General features: G+C 41.1%; 1 protein-coding gene across 2 annotated transcripts; it reads right to left on the reverse strand.

Moving 5' to 3' along the window:
* Window positions 1-366: 366 nt before the first annotated feature.
* LOC111334415 (FRAS1-related extracellular matrix protein 2) lies at window positions 367-22,475 on the reverse strand. Of its 2 annotated transcripts, XM_022940135.2 has the most exons (17): window positions 19,166-22,466; window positions 14,385-14,720; window positions 11,509-14,004; window positions 11,217-11,354; window positions 10,806-10,900; window positions 10,133-10,289; window positions 9,241-9,390; window positions 8,513-8,722; window positions 7,497-7,847; window positions 6,978-7,159; window positions 6,359-6,643; window positions 5,119-6,160; window positions 4,526-4,710; window positions 4,200-4,407; window positions 3,229-3,425; window positions 2,759-2,905; window positions 367-2,587 (listed from the first exon to the last, which is right to left on the reverse strand). In XM_022940135.2, the coding sequence occupies exons 1-17, from the start codon at window positions 21,762-21,764 to the stop codon at window positions 2,063-2,065; spliced, it is 9,303 nt and encodes a 3,100-aa protein (XP_022795870.2). In that variant the 5' UTR covers window positions 21,765-22,466; the 3' UTR covers window positions 367-2,062. The 2 variants fall into 2 exon arrangements, with proteins under 2 accessions (XP_022795870.2, XP_088588943.1); XM_088732817.1 differs by lacking the exons at window positions 367-2,587; window positions 2,759-2,905; window positions 3,229-3,425; window positions 4,526-4,710 and having other exon boundaries at window positions 4,228-4,407; window positions 19,166-22,475.
* Between the last annotated feature and the right edge of the window lie 1,937 nt (window positions 22,476-24,412).

Raw genomic sequence — 24,412 nt, forward strand, 5'->3', positions numbered from 1 at the left:
TTTTATCTTAATCCTTCCTCAGTTACTTTTGTTCAGCAATTCCTCAAAAATAACTTACGGTAGACTGCACAGCCGTGCTGTGCATAGTGCTGGGTTTTTAACACATGACCTGTGTGACCATTTTATTACATGTTTACCCATGCTATTGTACGTACGAAACTGAGTCCCTCGCCATTTACACATTATTTAGGCTATTTATTGATATCCTTAGTCTTTTAAAGTTAAGCTCAATCTAGATTTATAATGGTTCAAAACACATCAGACAGGCTGTAACTTTTCAATTGAATGCGCAAAACTTGGCGTTCATTATAGCTTCTTTGCCTTTATATTTGAACTTGTTTTGATGAGGCAGTTAAAACACAAAGACAGTGTGAAAGATTTGTTTATTTGTACAACTTGTAGCACCATCTGGAAACCATGGAAACCATCATAACTTGAACTCAACGAGTCAGGAACCAATATCGCTCCTGACCAGTCCAACACCTTATTTAAAATTACCACGTAGACCTGGGCGTGTACAACGAGGCCGCGGCCGAAGATATATTATAAGTGAGTGTGCCTCGTGATAAAAATCCTCTCTTCAAATCCAGCTATTAATTAAATAAAGCTCATAAAGAAATAGAAGTTAAGCCAGCTATTTATATCTATATAAATATTATACAAACACATTTAGTGGTCAGCATACATTACCACCAAATTTTTTAACCTTTATATTATCATGTTCCACTTTCTTTTTCCTTTTCATGGCTAATGAGAGCAAAACTTTATTGTTTTAGTTTTCCGTCTTTGCTAGCTCTAACTTGCAGTCTGCGATGACCAGGTTATGTGTGGGTCACAAATATTGTATTAATACCTCAATTGTTAATCTTATACGATGAATATATGAAGTTCATATATTTTGGACTGCGGTTATAGATACGTATGCACGATCCTCGCAGTAGGATCGTGCATCATGTGAATATATGAACTTCATATGAACTTCATATGAATATATGAACTTCATATATTCATCGTATCTGATTTGTCATCACGGTTTTATTACGAATCAACTTAACGGCCTGTTCCCAGTTGGCTTGTTAGCTCAATTGGTAGAGCGCTGCCCTAGTATCGCAGAGGTCAGTGGTTCGAAATCCGTAAAGGCCTGACTTTTTTCAGGTCTGATTTTCGCTATTGCATAAATATCGCTTTGTACTGCGAGGATCGTAAATCATACGTATTGTTAATCTTTTATTTTACAATTTTTAATCAAACCGCTTCAGGCAAAGCTCGGGAATGGCATGACATTTTGTTTCTGTGCACTTCTACTTCTCCGACTCAACCTTTTACTATGATTCGGGATGGTGGTCGTATAAAAAAAAAAATAAATAAAATATCTGGCAACTTTTACTCTAACGCCTAATACCTCTTTTTCAAATCGTTTACTGCCTTACTAGCGCTACAACTCTGAACTTTTTCTGATGAGCTGCTTTGGCGAGCAATTGTGACAACACTCGTTAACTTGGTTGGTTTACAAGTAATATTAGGCAGATAAACCACCACGGCAAATTTTGAACAGCTGTCATTTCAAGCACTAGCTCTAGGATGAAGCAACTGAGACAACACTCATCAACTTAGGAATAAATTTAAACTGAAATTCGCTACGGCGACCAAGCTATCATGAATAGTTACCTCTACTGGATAATGGCTAAACTATGATTTATAGTGCACTATGACGCTCTAATGAACTTAATTCTTAGTGTGTCCTTAATTTGAAATTTTATAAAGGTGACACGATATCTAACTTTGTTAGTCGGTTAATTTTTTTTTTCCAAATAGGTCTCGTCAACTGCTGCTAAGTCATTCTATCATCAGTAAGACACTAAATGGCCAGTACGACTTCATTACGTGATTAGTTGTTGATTCAAAGATATGAATATAATACAGTACGGCGATAAATTTAGGTGCCAAACATTTTACTGCATCAACATTAAAATTCGATTGCTTCAGAAGCGCGTTAACAGTTGTTTTAGATACATACAACGATGACTGAGTGAACTGCACTTGGTTTGCAAGATTTAGTTTGTCACACCGCCACACCCCTCGTCTGCGTGGCGGTAACTTCTTCCGATCTCGACTCAACTGCTGAAGAATTCTGGGTTTGCTGAGTCAGCAGTTTGCGTCTAAACAAGACGGCCACAACGACCAACGTGACCAAAAGCAAAAGGCAAACTCCCGCGATGCCAATAACCAGCGGGTTCACCAGGCTAGTATCATGAGCTCTGTTTAACTCTGCCTCCCTAACCTCTTTTGATGGTTCTGTAGATGATGTATTCCGCGCTCTTTCCGTTTCCGTTGGCTCAGAGATTAGCCGTATCATCTTGATATTTGCCCCTTGCCCGTGAACTCCTATTTGCTGATTAGCGGCGAGATCGCGGCGGTGTAAGCGATTGGACAGCTTGAATGAGCGGCTATCTACCTTGGATAAGATATGGGAAGTAACTTCGTTCCTGTCAGCGGTGGAACGACTAATCGATCGAGCAGGTCTGGAGTTACTTCCGGAAGTGACAGAATAAATAGCATGCATGAACCACTTCCGGCTCCTGGGAACCTGCCAAGGAGGAAAGAAGCGAAGTTTTATCGATTATGCAAAATAAACTGGTGCAAACGCTGCTACACATGGGGACAGGCAAGGTAAGGTCTTGGCGTTGGTACGTCATACCGTGCACTAAAAACAACGAAAAAACACAAGTATGGGAAAACCGACATTTAAAACATGTACCTCGAACAAAGGAGCACTGTTCATTAAAAACCCGTCAGACCCGGGGTCTTCAGAGAAGTTGGCGGCTGGGACTTCTTGTTCTGCAAATTTTGCGTTAAATGGCACATTGGAGAGATGGGTATCTATCGTGTCTGGTTCTTCTCTGTCCTGTTGAATAAGAAAGAGAATTCATTTTGGACGCGTGGACAAACAGCCATTCAAGTATATTAGGTCTCTTGGTGTGGTAGTGATTCCTCTTCAAATTTGGAATGATGTTTACAAGAAAAAAAAAAAAGAATTTCTCTCCAGTCTCAACACCGTTTTTTAAGGAACTGTACACTAACATGCCATGAAATGATGAGTGATAAAAAGACACCTTAATACAGGAATATTGATCTATTTTGCAAAACTAGTGGCACAATTTTTTTCTTCTTTTCTTCCAATGTCCTTGCATACTTATTTCCCTCGTGCAAAAAGCATCACAAACTTACGAGAACTTTCAGCCGATGCCCCAGGTACAGTGACTGCGCCATGCATCCAAATTTGTTCTTCAATGGGTCGTAGGTAGGAACAAACTCTCCGACCCCTGTACACAGGTACACCTTTTCTGCCGCTAAAGCATATCCTTTTCTACCCCTGCCCAGTCCTCTGGCTTCGAGTAGCGAGATGCGACCATAGATTTTCGAGTCTATGCACAACAAACACGCAGATATTAAAATTTTGGGTTCCAATTTAGTTTCTTTTAGAAAAAAGAGAAAAGGTAACTTGCCCCTATCACTTGGTTACAAAGCTCAGTTAGCCCAATGGATAGTGTGCTGGACTGTTGTACGCGAGGTCGAGGGTTCGAGCCCCGGCCGGACCAACACTCAAGGTCTTAAAATAATTGAGAAGAATTTGCTACCTTTCTATAACATCAAGAAATGGTTAGGTATTCCAGTCTTCTCGGATAGGGTCGAATAAATGGAGGTCCCGTCTCCTGCAGGGTTAGGAGCAGGAGACGTTAATTTCCCACTCGCGAGATTACTGTGTGATGGATGTCCTCCCCTGGGGTGGGATGGTGGGTTTGTTGTAAAGGCCGTAAGTTAGATAACTCATTGGGTTAATTACGTCACCTTCGTTAAATAAAGAATATTGTACTGTATTGTATTTGTCAGTTATCGAGAAGGAACGATACTTAAAATAAAATAAAAAAGCTCAGAGGGCCAGGAGAACCAAAGAAAAAAGTCCCCCTCAGCAACTAGCCGCTCCTTGTGACATGTCGTAGGGACACACTTTTTAGTAGGTCAGCATAAAAGGAATGGAGTCTAAGAGAAACGTATGTGCGGAGGGATTTTGCGCCGGCTCACGTCGGCTGATCTGAGTCAACTTTTAGTTTTAAGTGTTGGTTCTTATAAACAAGAGAAACAGAGAAACAGAAAGGATGTATAGAATTTTCCTAACACAAATCTAAAGTGATATATACCTCTAGAGAAGGCTGCGTCCACGTTAAAATTCTTCATCCCATCAACGTCTCGATCCAACCACTGCTCCCGATCGGCCAGCAGCAGAAACTGAGCATTTAGAGTAAATTGCCCGGGGACTGGGTCGGGAACCTGCTGGAACCTGATTGGTAAAGTGAACGTCGCTGGATCACGTGGATGACAAGTCGGCGGTTCTGAATAAGTCACTCCCTGCATGGAAACAAAAATTGAATCCAGCCACTCATTTACATCGTTATTTTGTGTTTTTATTTACGGGGAAAAATGTGCCACATAATACTACTGACGTGAAGATTTCTAAAATGCCCACCTCATCAGCTGTACAAGGAATCAGTTTGATAAAATAAACACCAGTGTAATCCCGCAAGGCAAACTGGGACTGAAATTGCCAGGTCTGTTTGGGGTACTCGAACGTTTGCTCACTTGACACGAGGCTCAAACGGAAACTTTGGTGAGGGCGGTCACGTGACATAACAGCTGCCATGGTTTGGGTACCTTCATCATAAAAAATAACATTTTGAATAAGACTAGTTCTAGTTGAAGGTTCTTAATTAGAGGGTATGTGCACCGATGTGCATTGTTTGAGTAATTGCAGAAAGATAAAACTAAAACGTTCAAGCTCCATCGTACGAAGCCTATTTTCTTTAATGGTTAAGTACAAAAGTTGCAGGTCTGGGCCCAGTTGTATTACTTGTATAAAGGGATGATAACGCTATTAACAGATAAATCGCTATCCAGCAGATAAACTGATAGCAAAACCTACTGCGCTATCCACCGGATAAGGATCTATCCAGTGGATAGCGTTATCCAGCCTTCGAACAACGGGGGACTTTTATCTAACAGATCTTTTGCCGAAAACTTTTCTGTAGACATTCATCTATGACGCAGCTGAAATAAACTTACCGGGGTTTTTAATCAGGTATGTTCCTCGAAACTTGGTCTTGGTGTTGAAATTCACCACCAGCTTCTTATCTTCCTCGCGAACAGAAATAGCTGTTGGCCACAGGTCTCCTTTAAACATACCTCCCTCAGGAGTTTGCACGCCATTATTCAACAGCACGGCAGTGTCGTAAGTTAAATAGAGGCGCAAATACATGGCATGGTCATAATGGACCCAGTTCCCTCTGCTCCTTGGTACGCGATACACATAAGACACATAGAGAGGTACCCGAACGGTAATCTGGGATTTTGCGATATCAAGTGATTGTCCATCTGACGTCACCGAAGCGCCACAATACTGTGTAAGTTCTGATAAGTCATAGTAACTGTTAAAATTCCAAACACACGACTCCAGATCGAGATTGCTATAAAAGCGTAATGTTCTGTTTCCTCTTAATCCAGAGCTAAATTGATAAGGTTCGCCCTCGTTCATACTTTTACGATCTTTCATGGAGGGAGAAACAAAACCGAAGTTGGTGATCTGTTCGTTAACATCCAGAAGGTTGGAACATTTGTGTTGCGCCTGTCTCAGCACGCCTGGACGAAGGATCCGTTTGAAGTTTGTCAACCTCTTGGTGGATATAACTGGTATCAGACCGTCGGTATGAGGAATGGCGACTTTAATATGGACTTTGTTAGAATACTTATCACCTGTCATCCCTGTAAAAAAGATACTCGCCACAATCTCTTGGGAACCCATGCGATGAGGGTCACGTGATGTACACAGTCCCTCTTTTCTGCTCACGTTCACCTGAGGGCTAGTCGACTCAAGGCCCAATTCACCACGGTCGCTAACCGCGCGTGCAACACATCGCACTCGAGTACCTGGGACTAAGTATAAGCTGTCTAAAGTCACGAGGTCAGTTCTGGCGAAAAAAGTGTCACTGGTGAGGTCCTTAGAATCATCACCAACCTGCCAACGGAATTGCGTCAACCTGTTGTCGATTCTTTGTGAAGAGCAGATGGAGCCAGTCTCTGCATAACGAGGATGTTTAGGATCACAGGCCTGCACGAAAAATATTGAGAATGATGCCTTTTGAGGACACGAGTATTAAACAAAGTATAAAACAGATTTTTAAACCAATTCGTAGACTAAGGGCAAAACTGGAAGACTACACCTACGACATACACCCCACGTTTACTTCACTCGGTATTCCGCTGCACACAAGCTTTTTGATATGTTGTGATTTTTCTGCGAACTTACCGTCACACAGATCAGCGGATAACCCATGATAACATCTGATTCTGCACCACTGACGTCATCATAGTCACGCAATGACACAATTCTGGGCGATAACGGAAACGTGACGGTTGGATTTGTAGACGGCTGTTCGATGTAAACGATGACTTTCTTCAGCCCCAGGCTACTCTCACCGGCCATGTCAGAGCTCAGATGGACGGTGAACGCGGAGCGAATCTTTCGATGAGCGTCAAAGAGTAGTTTGATTGCTATCACATGAACTGACTTGTTTCCCGAAAACTCGATAATCTACAAAAGCATGTGGAGAATAAATTATTTTTAATGAATTAAATGTTAAAGATTTGGTGACTATACAACAATACTATTATGAACAAAGGCTACCATTTTTTTTTACGAAATTGCCCAATCCCCGTCCTATCTATCTTACTTTTAGAAAAACAGGCGAGAAGCAGGTTTCATCGCTGTCTGCCAGTAGCCCTTCGTTTCAAGCACTGACGAAAGAAACGGACGAGTGAGGCATGAACTTGAGGAAGCCATACACCTGTACTACTAATGTCTGTTATTTTTTTCTCGCACGCGACTTGCAGCTCCATACAAAAGCTTGTTTTTAAAATTGAATTACCTCTGTCATCGGTTGATAACTTCTGCCAGCCTTTGCTGATCCATCAAGAGTATAAACTCTGACCCTCGACCTCACGCTTGGGTCGCCTGATTTCTTAACTGGAATAAAAGCTTCACTGTTCGCTCCTGCTAGAGCGGGGCCCACGACAGATACACGTTCCTTGGTAAATTGAATCACAGGCTCTGTGAAAAGATAGGCGCGCAACAAATTTCAATTCCAAGAAGTTGCAAAAGCCAAAACGAAAAAGAGAAAATTACAACAAAGTTCCTAAAGTTCATGCAATATTGTGCCAAAGATTTAATTGGCGTCAATAAAATTAGATATGTAACAAAAATATGAATGGGTGATCTGAAATCTGAGCTTTGCTAACAGTTTTGGGGATCCCCTTTCTGTCGGACCGATTTTCCTTTTTTTATTCTAATTTTTTTAATTAGATATTTTCAAGATGAGAGTTAGCTCTATTTCACAAACGAGCTTGTAAATCGCATATTTTCTTGCCTATTAGTTTTCAGTACTTACTATCTGCAGAGTCCAGGATGCTTATTATTGAAGTATTCCTCTTTCCTAACTGGCTTCCCTTGTCCACGCTGCCTAATTTTAATCGAAACATTTCCTTCTCTTCGAACACAGCATCGTTCACAATAGACACGGGACAAATCTTCCGATACTCCCCAGGGTAAAACACAACCAGTGACCTGTCCGTGTCCGGTCTCTCCTTGAAATCTCGTTCCACCTGTGCTGTAAGATACCGCGTGTAACATCGAACTGACGACGTATATGTAAGATCACCACTGCGCATGAGCACAACGTTTAGTGTCCCTGATTCCTCACGAGTAAAATATGCTGTCTTTTCGAATTGTATTGTGGGTACTAGGAAAGAACGGAAGACATCAGACGGGCAAGAAACAAGATAGCAGCAACCTTTACATGAAAATCTGATGAGTGTATTACAACAAATAACGTAATTTAAGTACTATTATCTCAGCAAACATATCGGTACACATCTCTTTTCTAGCGGAGAACTGGACTGCAAGTGGAATGGTCAAGCCTCAAACCTAAACTTGGTTTGGTTGTCTACCTCAAAAGAGCTAATCAGTACCAGAATACTCTCAATGAAACCTAACGGAATATTAGGGGATGGTTGGAAATGGAATGGCTGGAAATGGAATGGCTGGAAATGGAATGGCTGGAAATGGAATGGCTGGAAATGGAATGGCATCCTGTCCATAAGAGTAGTGATACTCTATTCGCCTTATGCCATTGGAATAGGAATAGGCCGCTCCATTCATGGGCTAGGCTTCAAAGATCTCACCTCACCTTTATATTGACCACAAAGCTATTGCAATTCAAAGTTAGAAAGTGGCAGACAGAAATTGCAGAATTGTGTAGTTAGGTGGTAGGGCTGTTTCTTTCCAGTTCGTATGCACGCTTCCCAGACACAACGGCGGAATTCTCCATTCAAGATGCGTGGGCTACTTTTTCTCTTACACATAAAAAATATACGTACATTCAGTATATATCAGAAAGAAACTCACAATCTGAAATCGAGTCGTCAATAGTGACGACTGTCTCGCTTATCTCTCCAAGCCCAGTGTTGATAGGCGTTCTGAGCACAACTTCAAATTCCTCCGTCCCCTCCACTCTAGGGAGTCCTTTGTCATCTCGAATAGTGACCTGTACTGTTTGAATCTTGGAGAAAGGGGGGAAGTAAACCATTTGGATGACGGGGATGTAGTCTTCAGTGGCTGCAAGATGATCACAGAAAATCCTAAGTAATTTAGGCACAAAGGTAGTGCAATGTCTCGTAAAGAATACATAACAATCGGAAAGTCTTACTATCTACACTGCACTCAGACTTGTTTTTTTTTTTTTTGCAATCGAATAAATCGGTGATCGAGTCTAGATTTGTGTACATGAACAGGGTTGAAATTTGAACAGGAACAGAAAGCCGAATTCGTCTAACCATGGCAGGCCCGATTACTGGACACCCATTAATGAATGGCTATCAAAAAGCATTCAAGTCAACTACCATCATCTGATTTCGGTTCATCTGTGTTGCATTACATTGTAGAGATTGACACTAAAATGTTACAATCAGCGGAGCACAAATATACTAAAGAGACTCTGAGGAACGCAAAACCACATTGTTTATAAAGGATTAAATGACTGCGCTGTTCTTTACTAATCTACATCGAAAAAGCATTTCTACATGCCCGATACGTGCACTCCACTTTCAAGTTAGGTCGCGTCAAATCTTTCATACCTCGCGCGGAGATTGGATCCATTTGTCTCGATCTCAAGAACACAGACGATGGTTTCGAGAGGTCGGTTCCAGTCCTTTTCAGGCTGACGTCAATCGCACCGACACTTTCATCCACAAAGTAACGCCCTCGATCAAAGAATACCTTGGGCTCTAAGTACACGATAACATGTGGTTAGACTGATGGATACACTCATTAAATTGTTCAGCAAGTGGGCGGACGAGACAGAAAAAAAAAGTATCAGATGCTACAATTAAACGCCGTTTAACCTTTAAATAAGAGGATTTAAAGAGTGTTTTAAAGAGGAAGTGTCACTTCCAGCAAGACCGTTGCATGTTGTTGCACTTAGCAGCCAGATTTATGTTTACATAAGTAATCTTCTTTTAAGATAATCCTTTCCAACCAGACGTTAGACGTTGGTTTTCGAAAAATGTCTTAAATCCCTAATTATAGCTTGTAATCGTCTTAACTTAGAGCACGTCCGTGTTTTTTCCCTTCAAAGAGGACCGCCTGTTAGGGAACGCGCCAGCACGTTCGACGCGGCGTAAGAGGAGAAAATCGATTCCTTGAAGCCGCGCCGAATGTTTTCTTTCTTTGTGCGCTTGTGGTTCAATTTCTGACTTACAATGTTGACTTGTTGATATTATCTTCTGGTCGGAACAAGAAAGATGTTTTTTTTTTGGCGACACAAATAGATCCAGAACCCCCAGAAAATGAAAAAAAAAAATAGCGGTGTGTCATTGAAGACAGCTCGCGTGACTGAAAACTCAGATAATGAGCTTGACTCTTCGTCCTACCTAGACTAGAAAATTGGCGCAAAGCTAAAGAAAACATGTAAACATTTATTTCATAATTGTTCAGTCTATCATGTCGCGTGTCATTCGGTTCCCTTACCGTCCTTTACATCCGGTGCTATGACGATAATGCTGCTATCCCTTTCACCATTTATTCTACTGCCATGATAGGAGATCACCTTCACATAAAATTTTTCCTCGTTCTCGTACAGAGAGTCATCAATTATGGTGACCGGGCAGTATTTCACTGTTTCGTCCTTCGGAGCAAAAACAAGGAAAACCAAATTAAATGAGCTCTGACGCCCTAGTCTGAGTCGGTGAGCGTCGGAGAACGAATAAATGAAAACCTTAAGATAATTGTATTTTTGGATGGAAAAACACCAGGAGGTAAAAATAAAACAAAAAGGGACAAAGATGATCAAAGAAAGAAAAACGTAAGAAATTCTGCGAATGAAAAATATGAAAACTTTTTGTAGAACTTTTCAAGCTGCACAACTCACGAGGTAACCCTCCTAACATAAATAAGCCCGATGACCAGAGTAACTGAACCGAATCTTCATTAGTCTAAGGCAAAAAATATAAGAATCGCATAAGATTTCTCATCTTGCATGACAAAATTTATTGCATAAAATATGTTAGCCAGCGTAGTTTGCGGTTTTGAATGCGCTTTGACGCCCAGCGAAGCAGCCAAAATTAGCGGTAAATCTGAGAGGCTTGGGTTCTACTGACTGTACAACTTAAAAAATCTGCAATTAAACACAACTAACGCTTGCCTTTTCAAATGTAATCACACTGTTCTTGCTATCAGGCCTCGTGATAAAATCGGAGTAGGACAATATAGATGTAGGTAACGTTCCTGTCGCCCACCCTAAAACAAATTAAATACAAGTTAACAGAAAAGTATCAATACCCTCATTTTCTGATGGTTCAAAACATGATTCGTGGAACTATTTTAGTTTACTTTTTTTTTACTTCTCCCTCGGTAGAGTTCAAAATATAACCCCACCCAGGAAGGGGGGGGGGTGAGGGGGGGTGAAAAAGAGACCATGAATAGGGGAGTAACCTGTGATGGACGAGCACCCCATTTATAAGAGAGAAGCTATACGTCTAGTTGGAAATAGAGAAGACCACAAGTAGTGTGAGCCACTTGGACAGTTACACTCAGTCATCTCTCTCTCTCATACCTTCTTCTCCATAAAAGGTAGTCACACAACTAACATAGAGCCGCTGACTGGTGTCTCCTGTTCGCCTCAAGGGAATTCGTACTTCTCCAACACTTTCCTCCACGACAGAGTGACTTTGAACAACTTCAACCGATGGAACTAACAAACAAAAGAAAGAAAAATAAGGCAAAAAAATCACCAACGAAAAATCAAATGGCATCACTAACAGATAGAAGTGATGAAAAATCTTTAATCCCAAATGTAAATTGCTCTGTGCAATACATATCTTTCCAAAAATATAATTATATCTTACCATCCTCCGGGTCTGAGATGGTCACATGAGCTGTCTTAGGCTGCCTGATGGCGCTCATCTCGGGACTCCTCAGCTCCACCTCTAAAGTTTCATTGGCTTCGTAAATCTCGTCATCCTCTACAATCAACTTCCACTCCGCTCTCCTCTGACCAGGGCTGAAATGCACATGAGCCGGGCTCACTAAAGAGAAATCCTGGCCTCGAGTGGCCGTAAGACCCCTTATAGCCATGCGGACGAAGGACGGGTCCCCAAGAAAACCGTTCCTGATGATCCCGAGGCTTATGGTTCCTTCTGTCTCGCTTGCGTGGTATTGCGAACGTTCAAACGAAACCCACGCCCAAGTTAGAGAAAATCGTTGAAAGCGCAGCACGTTCCCGGCAGGATCAAAAACGTCAAAGATGAAACCGTCATTGGTGGCATTGCTACCATCATGTAGGACATACGAAATGTTTCCGGCGTCAATATCGGCCTGAGTGAAGTTTGTGATGCTGCTGTTACTGTGGTGATTCCCTTGTGCAACAAGATTCCCATTTTTTGGTTGGGCTGTGACAGTGAACAGAAGCTCAGAATTAATACTGTCCAGATCTTCCACGCGTAACAAAGCACTTCTTATAATCAGCCCGATTCTGTTCCCCGATAACTTTTCAAGATTGGTGGCCCCTCTGTTAAGAACCAGTTGTGGAATTCTGTTGTCCACAGGAACAACAACCACGCGTATTTCCCGGGGTTCACGAACAACTTTCTCGGTGTCTGGAAACACGTAAAATTTGTTATGAATTCCGTCGCTAACTGTGATTTTAAAGCTGTCTTTGACCACCTCTGTACCATCGTGAGCATATGAAATTTGATTACGGTTAATATCTTCTTGCGTGAACACACGCGTGGGAATCCCGTGGTTTAGTAGCCAACCGTGTAGAGGTACGCGCGTGACTGTGTACACGAGATTTGCGGGAGGTGTGTCTTGATCGTCTGCACGAAGCTCAAAAGGCGTAATCAGCACATTCTCACCTTCATTGACCACAAGTTTTTGATGGGTGAGAACTGGCTTTTTGTTTTCAATGTTTAATAACGTCACCAAAAATGTGCGGACCACGCTATTGGTGCCATCAGAAACTTCAAATTCAAAACTGTCCGCTTTAGCTTCGTCGGTACTCGTATGTACGTAGACAATTTTATTTCCCGCCAAATCAAGTTGGGTGAAGGATTTAAGCCGCATTCTGGGAAAGTCCAAGTGCTCCAAGTGACCCTTTAACGGCTGCTTTTTTAGTAAAAACCGCAGTTTTTCATTGGGACTTCCCGAATCGCTGGCGCTGAGGAAGTTTGTTGAAATAATAACGCGGGAGTCCTGAGTCAAGCGCACCCCTTTATTGATTACTGTTGGGTGAATTCTATCGCCCGCGCTGATTTCCACGTAAAACAATTGATTTAAACGTGTATTTTTACCATCAGAAATGTCAAATTTGATCTGATCTCTCACGCTTGGGATGTGAGGATTCTGAGAATAAACTAAGCGTCTTTCTTCAATGCCTCTTTGAGTAAACCTTTGCCACCGACCTAAGTTTTGAATGGACCCATTCAGGTTTATGAGCCTCAGATGTCCCGCCCGTGGGGGACTGCGTACTATAAATGTAATGTTCTCATCTGGGGAATCAATATCCGTGGCTCTAAGGTCATTTGGCGTGATTGGTTTGCTTTCACCAACAAACGCAATACGCAGTCCAGTATTCACAGACAATGTAGGTTCCTCGTCATCAATAGGAGTAATAAGAACAGGAATCGAACGCGTTGTGTTGTATTTGCCATCCGAGACGCTTACAACGAAAGAATCTTGAGTACTTTCAGTCCCATCATGTTGATACACTATGGAGGTCGACTTTTTGATTTGCGTCAGGGAGAACCTGGACACTGGTGCCACGGCGCCCTTCCGTGTGTCCGTGATCATACCGTAACTTGGCGGCGTGACAATGAAGAAAACCAACTCATCTAGAGGTTCGTCATTGTCGACTGCGTTCAGAACAGCTACGTCAATGATCATTTCATCACCTTCATCCACCTTAAATTTTCGGGTGAATATCTGCGGCATTTCATCATTTTGCGGGATGATATCGATGTTCAGCAAGTAACGCGGTGATGTGTTATTACCATCAGAACACGAAAACGCCGCCCAGTCCATGGTTGGCTCGCTGTTCTCATACTTGTCTTGCACGTAGCTGATGTGTCCAGCTCGTATCTCGTCAAGAGTAAAAGAGGTAACACGTTTTCCTGCGTTACTGATCTCTGATCCCCGAGATGGCGTGACACTTTCCAAGAAACCCACCATGGGTTGTACATCAATGGTACAGGTGACGTCATTGTCACGCGTGTCGGGATCAATAATTGTCAAATGGCGTGACGTGATTTTGGTCTCTCCACCTTCAAGCACAACAATTGGTTTGATTCTACTCACTACGGGCGGCTGGCTGTCTACTGGTAGAATCATTGTGACCACAGTCACTGCTGTAGGAGTTCAAATGGAATAACATACTCATCTTTTATTGCATTGTAAACTTACTAAACTCTAATCGACGTGCTTCAACTAGTGGGAAGGCGAAGGCGTTGAACTGATAATCTAATAGTATTCAATATGAATGATCTATGTTCGGAACAACAAGTAGACTTACTTGTTCAAATTATCCACTAATCTTTTTCTACCTTTTGCCCAGAAATCTCCTAACTTTTAAGGCACTAGAACATTGAAAAGGTGTAGCTGTCTTATTTGAATTGCGCACTTTTTATAATGGTCATGAAATTGCTTAAGACAAGGCAGCAAAAGATTTGGGCAAATTTCTTTGTAAACTGATAAAAGCACAATGCATAACAATGATTCTTCTAGTTACCTTCATATCTTCTTCCCTCTCGAATCCAGGTCTCTGTGTCATTCAACAACGTCATATTGAAATGGTCTACGTCTCCTTGGAGTCCAGTTTCCCTTCCGATGTGCTCGTAATAGACAACCCCAGCTTCTAAGTCCTGGACGCTAAACTCGTAGCTCACCTTTCCATCGCGTAGAATTCGCCCTACCCGGGGTGGGCTAGCGATGCGCAGTATAATCTCAGTGTCGCGGGGACTTTGAGAAGTCGAGTGAATTTTGATGGGCTCTCGTGAGTTTTCCTTTACTGTCACTGTCATATTGTACACATGACAAGTGATATTGTTGCGCTCAGGAATAATAACTGGATGGATAAGAAAAAAGAAAAAAGTTAAAACATTTTTCCTTGAAAAATTTTTCCCCTTAAAAGTTTCCACCAAATTGAAATGAAACGAAGGGGTCAGCCTTTGGACAAGAGGACTTGTTTTATTATATTCTCTAATCTACTCTACCAAGGAAACTTCTCGAGGAGAATTTTGCCCTAGCTAATGCGGGCCAAGTTTCTTCTGTCGGAAGAATAAACTTACTCGAAAACAAATCTATCAGCAAGATTTGTCATCAAGGGCTATTCTAGCGAGTTTACCTCGCCAAGTGCCTTTGACAAAGACCTGACCCTCTAAGCTCTACGAGCGACTACCGTACTATTTCTTCTCGAACCATCACTGGTGAATCAAACATTTTAGCCATAAGAGTAAAGGAAATAATCGCCGACTAAAGAAGCTCTTGGTTATTAGACAAATTTTCGTTGTCGATGCCGAAACAAATATATAGAGAAGAGATTTGAAAATATGTAGACTAATGTCAGGGCGTATAGGATTAGTCAGTAAAATTTTTGCACGTGCTAACAATTGCTACCTCTGCTCTCTCCAGCATGTCACTTTTTTCCTCATTCAAATTTTTCATCAATCATCCACATATTTTTTTTTCAGAGATAACATAGGGGTTGAAACAGACACCTTTCTTACACTTTTCAGTTTTGTTCACGCAAACAGAACTTTTCTTCCTATGGTATGTAAACAGAGTTTGAAAACCTACGTGCGATTAAGCGAGTCCTTATATTTTTCAGCCTATTAGCTAGCTAGCGATCGAGGCCGGGAATATTTCCATACAGCCTTAGGCCGATCTTTCATCGGTGCTCGAGAGATCTCTAAACATGAATAAAAACTCTTTTTCTGGCTCGATGATTTAAACTATTTTCTTTTCTTTTTTTTTTTTTTTTTTTTAATTTTAAGGTTATTTGTCATAGGGAACAAAACAAGGAACATTGTGCGGCAAAGAACTGTTTTCGAAGTGCTTAATCCATTTACCCCACAAAAGCAGATTATACAGGATTTTCCTCAGACAAATGAGGTGGAACTTCCTAATCCCTATGAAATAGACTTCCAACGTGGACGGATTGAAACCGGTCCACTTTTTAGAGCTCGTCAATTGTCTGATAAGGACGCGAAGAAGTACTCTCAATCCGAGTGTTAACTATAAGTACGTCCGGTACGCATCCACTTCATTAAAACACCTTTTCTATTCCACAAAACCTCAGCAAGAAATCTTTACAAAAAGCTAGAAAGCATTCTGGAAACGTCTTCGAAATCTTTTGCCAGAGAGGATTACTAAATACGACGACATTTTGAAATACGATCAATAATTCCGCGACAATTTGCGTTCAAAACAGTTAAATAGAAATTAAAATAAATTGTTTATTTACTTGTAGCCTCTGTTAACGTATTGCTCGTGTTTGATTTAATCCGTTTATGAGGGATTAACAGGATTTACGAGTTAAAGGCTCAGAAGTAAAAAAACTTGAGGGAGTTTGCACGAAATTGAAAAAATACGGCTTTCGCTCTGTTAAAAAAGCAAAGACTGTTTCACAAAAATGGCCGATACTTGCGAGGTAAACTGCGCGCGAATTCAAATGTGGACGCCTATGTTTTGGGGATTTTTTTTGTCAATAGCTGAGTTATCATTGATTAGCTTAGCTTAAAATAAGTGGTGCCAACAAAGTAGACAGGACTAGGGCACGCAAGCTGCTCGAAAAGAAGGACTATGCTTATTAATATAAAAAAAGACATTACCTGATTGCTTTTAATCGCGCTTGTGCCGGAACACTTATCAATGCAGAGCGAATGTCGTGGTAATCAATCATACCTGGCCTTCATAAACGACGGATGGCGCAAAATATGTGCCGCACGCCTTCTCGTTTTGTTTAATAAACAAATTCCTCTTGTGATCGTTTCTCGTTCAGGAAATGTTTTGTACGCTAAGGCGCGCAAATCTTGATTTTATTTTTTTCGAAACTCTTCAGAGAAAAGCCCCTCTTTTTCATTACGCAATGAACATGACGTGAAATTCGACTTCAACTCATTTAGGTTCCAAGAGCTTGTTGGCTTACTATTAAGCAAGAAATCGCCAAGCGATATTATAAAAAATTCTTGAAACCTCGTGCATGTAAGGATATATTACATAAAAGGATCATATGATAATTTATGAACAACTGGGGCGATGACTTCTTCGCAGACATGTTTGAACGTCGCTATTTTATCTTTATAAAGCTTCTGTATCGTACTAATCTTCAAACAAGACCGAAAGTTAACCTCACACGATGAGGGTTGGGTGATGGCTGTTGAGACTAGAGCTTTGCTGGTCATCTTTGTCTGAATCTTGTGATTAGACTCATAAATCACCCTACCAGTCATGCTGTGTTTACTTGTCTTTCGAGTTCATAAAACTAAAATAAAAATAGAAAAAAAAACTCTTATCGTTTTCGATTTCATGGTCAAATATGGTTCTTATTAAGATAAAAAATGTAAAAAAACAACCTGAATGACACGTCAAACTGATTAATAATAGTACCATGTCAAGTCATTATGTTTGGCGCACCAACGCGAAGTGGTATAACCATTTCCAATCGATGTCTTTTATTCCAAACTTTGTATTCGTACAAGCTTTGAAAGAAACTATAAAATCATGGAGGTTTTTCTTCCTTCTTTGTCGCTGTCTCAGCCATGGCATTTGCGGTTAAAGGCCGTTTTTCTAAGAAAATGAAAGCATTGCATCTCCTGACCAACTTGCACGCGCGACCTTCTTGTACGATCCTCGACGCTTGTTTCAATGTTCATTTGCGTCATTTAAGATAATTGTCACACACTGACCTTCCAGCCATGACTCTATCGAGGCTAAGAAGAGAATCAGTCTTTTTAGCGTCCTAGAGGATAGCATTTTACGAGATCAAAACCTTGAACCTTTTAAAGCGCTAAAATTCAAAAGAGAAGAAAATAATGTGCGAGGATAAAGACAAGAAGGGAGAAGATTAACTCATGTTGAAAATGAAGCTTGAAAGCTTGAAAAATTTAGGCTACGAAATCAGGATAGATAAACTGCGACCCTTCTTTCTTACGAGTACAACTCTATTTGATCATGGCGTGAATACGACCTTTAAACAAGAGGCAAATCTCATTCCAGTCTTTACATTTTGGAAACCAGGGGTCCGTTTCTAGAAGGTTCTGGTAAGTTTAAGAACCGAGGATATGACACTTAAGAAGCCTGAAATTATGGAATTGAATTTCGGTCCCTGCTCAAAAACATCACAATCCAGTTTCGTTTCCTAATAACTTCATTGCTCGTATTTCAAAATTTATGACATCACAATTTTGATTTTAATTAACTCGAAAACGTGAAAGCTATACTGTACCAGTTACCATAGGTACTCGTGAGGATATAACCCGTCTTCATAAAGTGATCTTTATGGTACGAAGGAATCTGGCTAGGATGTAATTAACTGAGACAAAAACTTACGCCGGAGGCGTTGTGTCTATTACAATTCTCCTCATGGTTTTAGTTTACATTTAAACTTATTACAGGAGTGCCCCATTGCACCTTTGTGTTCTTATGTTAAAGTGAAAGGGTACCTTAAACCACGGATTTTACATTCATAATCCGGAAACAAGCAGCGCGAGGATTTTCGACTCTCAGCATTAAAAGAAATGTTCTTGTTGCACGGATTAAAGATCCATTCCAAAACGGCCAGAAAGCTAAAGAATGTAGAACAGTTCCTATTACGGGTTAGGCCTTGTACTTATTGTATTGTGCTCACTCTGAGCGTAGAGAAGTCGGCGTAACATAAACCGAAATTTCCCGATGATCATCTGCGTAATTCCACAGCCTTTCGCAAACTTTTCACATGGCCGGGTACATAGCGAGTTCTTTGTTTTGTTTTCTTTCAGATTTGAGTCGGTCTCCGTTTTTAAGTATTGTCAATGATAGAAATGTTGAAAAAAAAGATTCCAAATGCTGGAAAGTAAATTATACTGATTCCGTTCGTTCTCGACGATAAGTGGGCACTCTTGAAGATTTCTCTCTTAATCCATGGATCTGCTGGGTTAATTCATCGTGATTTATCGGCAAAGAGCCCAAACCCTAAGCTGTATGGCTAAAGTGGCTGCACAGCCAAATGTTACTTACCCGATAAGTTCCAGCAAAAGCAAATATTTCTTGAGCTCATTTCCTTTTTTTTTCTTTTTGAACAGCAAGGGGGTAATAAAAGTCTTTGTACAACAGTCAGCCGCCGATCGCGAACACCTTGCGATAGTTCATATTAATTCATGCTCCTAAATGACCTTGTATATTCAACCCCCACCAAACTCCCCGTCCCCCACCCCCCAGAACTAATCCAGTCCCTCGGTAGACAGTTTTGTCTTTCCTAAGGGACTTTGCTTAAGTTAGATTAGCATTTATATCACAATAACAGCAACATACCTATTTCTAAAAGGAAGCTTTTTCTTTGTATTCCATCGTCAACTGTTAATCCAACCTCATCACTCGCCTCGCCTTTGGTCACGTGACGGTACCATACTCGGGACGCTGCAACATCCTGAACACTAAATGTATCCAGAGACTGCAGCTCGAGGTCATCTTTAACGAGGAAGCCATACCGCGGGGAATTAACAAGAGTGAGTGTCAGCGCATCTTGGGGTGTGTCCTCATCAAACGCCGTCAAATGTGCACTCCCTAGAATCGCCTGGTTTAGTTCGTCTACCTCTAAAGGTTTCACTACCACACGAGGTCTCTGATTATTAACCGGCGTCAAAATAATACGGAAGATCTGATTTCTGACCGTATTACCAGACAAGTCTGATACGGAAAACTCAAATTGGACGTATCTAGTTTTGATGCCAAGTTCTAAGTCAGGAGATTTGAAAATAATTTTTTTGTGCCGCAGTTGGAGCTGGGTGAATCTCGACGCTTTTACTTTCGTATCAGAGACGAGAATTTTCCCAGCTGATTCACTTCTGTTCAAACTATCGTCAATAAAACGAGGTTCCTTTGTAATGAAGTATATAAGTTCGTCATCGTCAGAATCTTTGTCTTTGTAGTGCAGTACATCTTCGCTAAGCGCTACCAGTCCTTTCTCGTCAGCGGTTAATTCCAAAAGACATCCAGGAAACAAAAATGGAGGTAAGTCATCGACTCGTCGAATTGTGACCTGGAAAGTTTTTATTGGAGAAACATTGGGATCATCAGCCTCATCAAACATTTCAAAAGTGACTTCATCACTGAAATATTCTCCGCCAAGGTGCCGATAGTAAAGGCGTCTGTTGTTTATATCCTCCTGAGAAAACTGAGTAACATTTGTTTCATAGACACCATCTTCAAGTAGAACCCAGTTTTCACCTCTTTCGGGTGGAGTTTTGGTTCGCAGGCACAAAACACCGATGCTGGTCTGTTCAAACTGTGTATCATCCGCATCCTCTTGGAAGTTTGGATAGTTTATGAGTTTGAATTTTATTTTACTGTCCTCGGAGTCGATGTCTGTTGCACTCAACATGTATTGGTCTATTAATGCGAGATCCCCTTCGTCCAATATCAGCCCAGTATTGTGTACCAGCGTTGGAGCAGTATCATCCACGGGGCCAATGGTTATTGGAAATAAGAACTTTACGTCGTGTTGAGTATCAGTGAGCCGGAAGATAATATTGTCACTGTAAGTATCTGAACCGTCATGGTGATACGTTATGACGGGTATTTCCAAATCCGTTGCCATAAACTGATTTGCTTTGTGTCCAATTACTCGAAGCTCGCCATGCCTCAAGCCGCCAATCACTTGCAGCCGGACGTCATCAAAGTTATCCTTATCGGAGATGGCCAGATTGAATTTTTCTGTGATAGCCCGTGATTGACCTTCAAATAAGCTAAGACCAGCGTTTTTCGTGACAATTGGTGCTTGATTATTGGTCGGTTTTACCATGATCAAGAGCAGAATCTGTTCAGATTTCGCGCCCTCAGTGTCCACAGCCTCTAATCTGACCTGGAACATGCGCAGCTCCGATGACTGAGTCGCAGGAGGTCTATAAGCGATCTTAAACTGTTCGATATCTCTCTGATAGAAAGCTGTCAGCGAGTGATAAGAGTCATCGGTGTTTACCAGCGAACCTTCACCTGATTGTAACGCTTGAGTGATATTAAAAATTATCTCACGAGCATCGGTTTCCGCGTCAGAAGCAGCGAGGATATCAGAAGTTATCGGGGCAAGCGTGTATTGATTGACTTCCACGGTATGAGAGGCTTCAAAAGAAGCCACAGGTCTTTGGTTCGATCGTGCCTCCATTATACGCACGATTATTTGAAAGTATTCCCTCTCGATTCGATGAGTATTTTCATCGATAAGCTCCACTACCAGCGGAATAAAATCGCGATTAGAAGATGAAAGCTTTTTATGTTGATAGCGAATATTGGACTGTAAGAAATCGCTGCATTCAAAGCTGGCCGTGTTTCCTTTGTCCCCTGTAACATTTACGAGTTCTCCGTATCGCGGATTTACTCCTCCGTTGTTAAAGTTCAGAATTGTAACGGTACATGTTTTGGTTGCGTCGTCTTTGAACTCGAGCACGTCGCTGTTTATGTTTGTGGAAATGCCCCCGAGTTCCAACACTTTGATGGGAAGATTTTTCTTGACGATTTCCATGTCCGTGAATAAAACTGTCACGCGAAGATTGAGTGGAATTAAACGAGTTTGTGTCTCTGTGTCCGCTCGGATTTGTAGTTTTACAAAGTCTTGCATGAAAAACATGGACCCCAAGTGAGAATATTGCACGTCGCCGAGAGAGAAATCGCATGGAAAGATGTCTGGAGAGAGAAAACCCACTCTTTGGGACAAGGGATCAGTTCTTATAACTTCAACCTTACATGTGGCTCCATCAGGGAACGTGATTTTCAGATCGCGCACTGGATCCAAGAACACAGATCGCCCCAGTTCCACAGTTATCGGCTCCAACTTTGCCACGAGGCGAAATCCATGGCATTCAAACACAAAATAGAGTAGAAAGGCCAAACGCAACAGGCCTCGGGATCCACACATTGTTTTAGACTCTTGTGAGATGCTGCGACTCTACTGGCTGTAATTTCACTGTCCCACTCACCCGCGTCTTTTGCTTTACAACGACTCTGACCGAACACTTTCTACGACGGGTTAATGATGTTACCGGAAACCGACTCGAACAAAAGTTTATTATATCTGAGACATCAGCGCTCAAAAAGATTCAATTTACACCTTTATCTGCCGGACCACAAATTGACACGGCTAGTCGATTCGCACTTTGAGTGTAGTATGTTTGCAAAATATTAGGCAAACTCGCTCAGACCACCTGGTAGCGCTATTCATTCGAATAACGCCGCAACTCAGACCCTAAGGCAGTTATAGCTGCTGATTTCGGCTTAATGAACGGAAATACATTTGGGAAATATCAAGTTCGAGACGAGGTTAATAAATGTCTGGCAAAGTTAACTGTCACGCTCTTATTAGCATTAGGGATTGTGAGAAACGATTTTTCACTCATTCTCTTTGTATCCCTGCCGTGAGGCCAACAAATGAGTCAGTCAATTAGGCGGCGATCAAATCCCTTTGATTCTTGAAATTTCGACTTTTTGTGCGGCGTCAGTATACGCTGCTAAATATGTCAAACATCTGCTAATGCGCTTGAAGAGTTACCAAGAATACAAGTTTCTTAAACTCGGCTTCTAAACACAATAAAAATAAAATGATATTTTTCATTGTTTGCCAATCCTTTGTATTGTTGTCAAGGGTTCAGGAAAACCTCCCATGTATTAAGTATTTAATTTGCCATTCAAAGAGCGAGGCACAAAAGTTCCAAGTGGTAACGGAATCAGGTTTGTTTACCTTTATGCGGAAAATGCGCGCAGACCACATTTTTGCATCTTTTTTTCATTATCTCCACAGGGAGCTCACAATTTCAACAGAGAAAAACGATAAAAGAAAACTCCCCAGGTTGTTGTGTAACGAAACGCCTTCTAGATACGACCGAAACAGTCCTTGTTTTTGTACCATTGAAGGCTGCTTTGACAAAACTTAAGGTAGAATATGTGACTAAGGAATCTTTCTTTTACTTTTCTTTCCAGTTATTAAGTCCTTTGAGATAAAACCGAAGCATTACATGTCAACTGTTCATAGATTTTCACGCAGTAGACAAGCTCATTAGCACGGAAGATTAGTTGAAATAAGATTTGAAGCGATAGACTGGGGTGTTTTACCTCGTTAATATGCCGATAATAAAGTGCGACCAGGCGGATTTGACACGAGCGAGAGAGATCTGATCGATTAGCCCCGGGAGATTGTCCAAAGCCTCAGCGCTTCGACCATGCCCTAAATTTTATCAGAGCCAAAACAAGAAGCTACAACAGATTTCTGAAACTTGGTATCCTTCTTTAAATACATTATCGGCAGATTCCTTGCAGAAGCCAGATGTTCTTTTAGTGACAAGGAATTCCAAACAGCTCCACAGATCATTTGCTTTGCTCACCTAGAAAATAAAGGGACAACTGATTTTTAACCCACTTCTCTGTTTCTCTTTTTTAATCAACGGATCAAAGATCAAATCGACACGAGAGCTGTGGTGATATTTTCCAAACGCTCCTTTCCTGGCTGTTTCGTTTCAATTGTTACATTTAAAAAATCTCTCCATGGACATTCCATGTGTTGACACTCATGTTACAGGATGAAATTTGTGACTGCGACGAGGATCTTAAAAGTTATGAAGAACGAGGGCTGCACATACAGTGGCTAACTTTCTGTGTTTCTGTGTAACATCGATAAGTGAGTCCGCAACTTTCACCCTACTAAAGCAAGGCTTCCCTCAGTTTTCAACAGCATACTTTTGTTAAGCATCGAACGAACAGATCTAAATAAATTGACTAATTGAGTGGAACGTCGCAAGTTTCGTTGTTAGCGAAAGCAGACAAAGAGATCATTTCCTATTTGGGAGGCGTTGACTAGTCGGAAATTTAGGAGTTTTCACGTTAAAAGGCTTTAAATTTAGCGCAGACAGTGTGTGTCAAATTGAAATGAAAAATTGTGGGAGAGATGCACTATCTCTAAATAAATGACGTCCACAAAAATTCGAACGGAATGTGGTTAAGATCCAACTCATTGACGAGGGTGGGGTTGGTTTCAATCCATATTTAAATATATTTTAAAAGTTCAGTACTCAACCAGCAACATTGACAGATAGCTCACGAAACTACATCAGCTAGACAAGCACCCTTTAGCAAAGATTTTAATAGCTGTTCACAAAACTTTCAAAGAACTGCACTTTGAATATAGAATTGCGTGTTTACAAGGAATGGAAACTTAACTCCTCGATTACCTATGGGTCACGGTCGGTAAACGACCATAAAAAATTATTCTTTTCTGTTGCGAAAAATGACAAGCCAGTTCTGCTTGAAAGCATCAAACTTACCAATTTATTTCGTGATCTTAAGGTGTAAAGTGAATAAACGCGATTTTTTACTGAGGCTTCAGTAAATCACATCTTCGTGCGTGAAGAGTCATTCTGTAGTAAGCTCGACAAAATCTATTAGTATGTATGTAACGCATTTAGTTCAATCTCATCCAATTTGTGTTGATCTCGTGTGTGTTTGTCGGCTTCTTTACGTTTTGTTTGTGTTAATCACTGTTCTAAAACATGTATGGTCTCTATCTAATTGCATTTA

Source organism: Stylophora pistillata, chromosome 9 (genome assembly GCF_964205215.1).
Source record: "Stylophora pistillata chromosome 9, jaStyPist1.2, whole genome shotgun sequence".
Lineage (NCBI taxonomy): Eukaryota > Metazoa > Cnidaria > Anthozoa > Scleractinia > Pocilloporidae > Stylophora > Stylophora pistillata.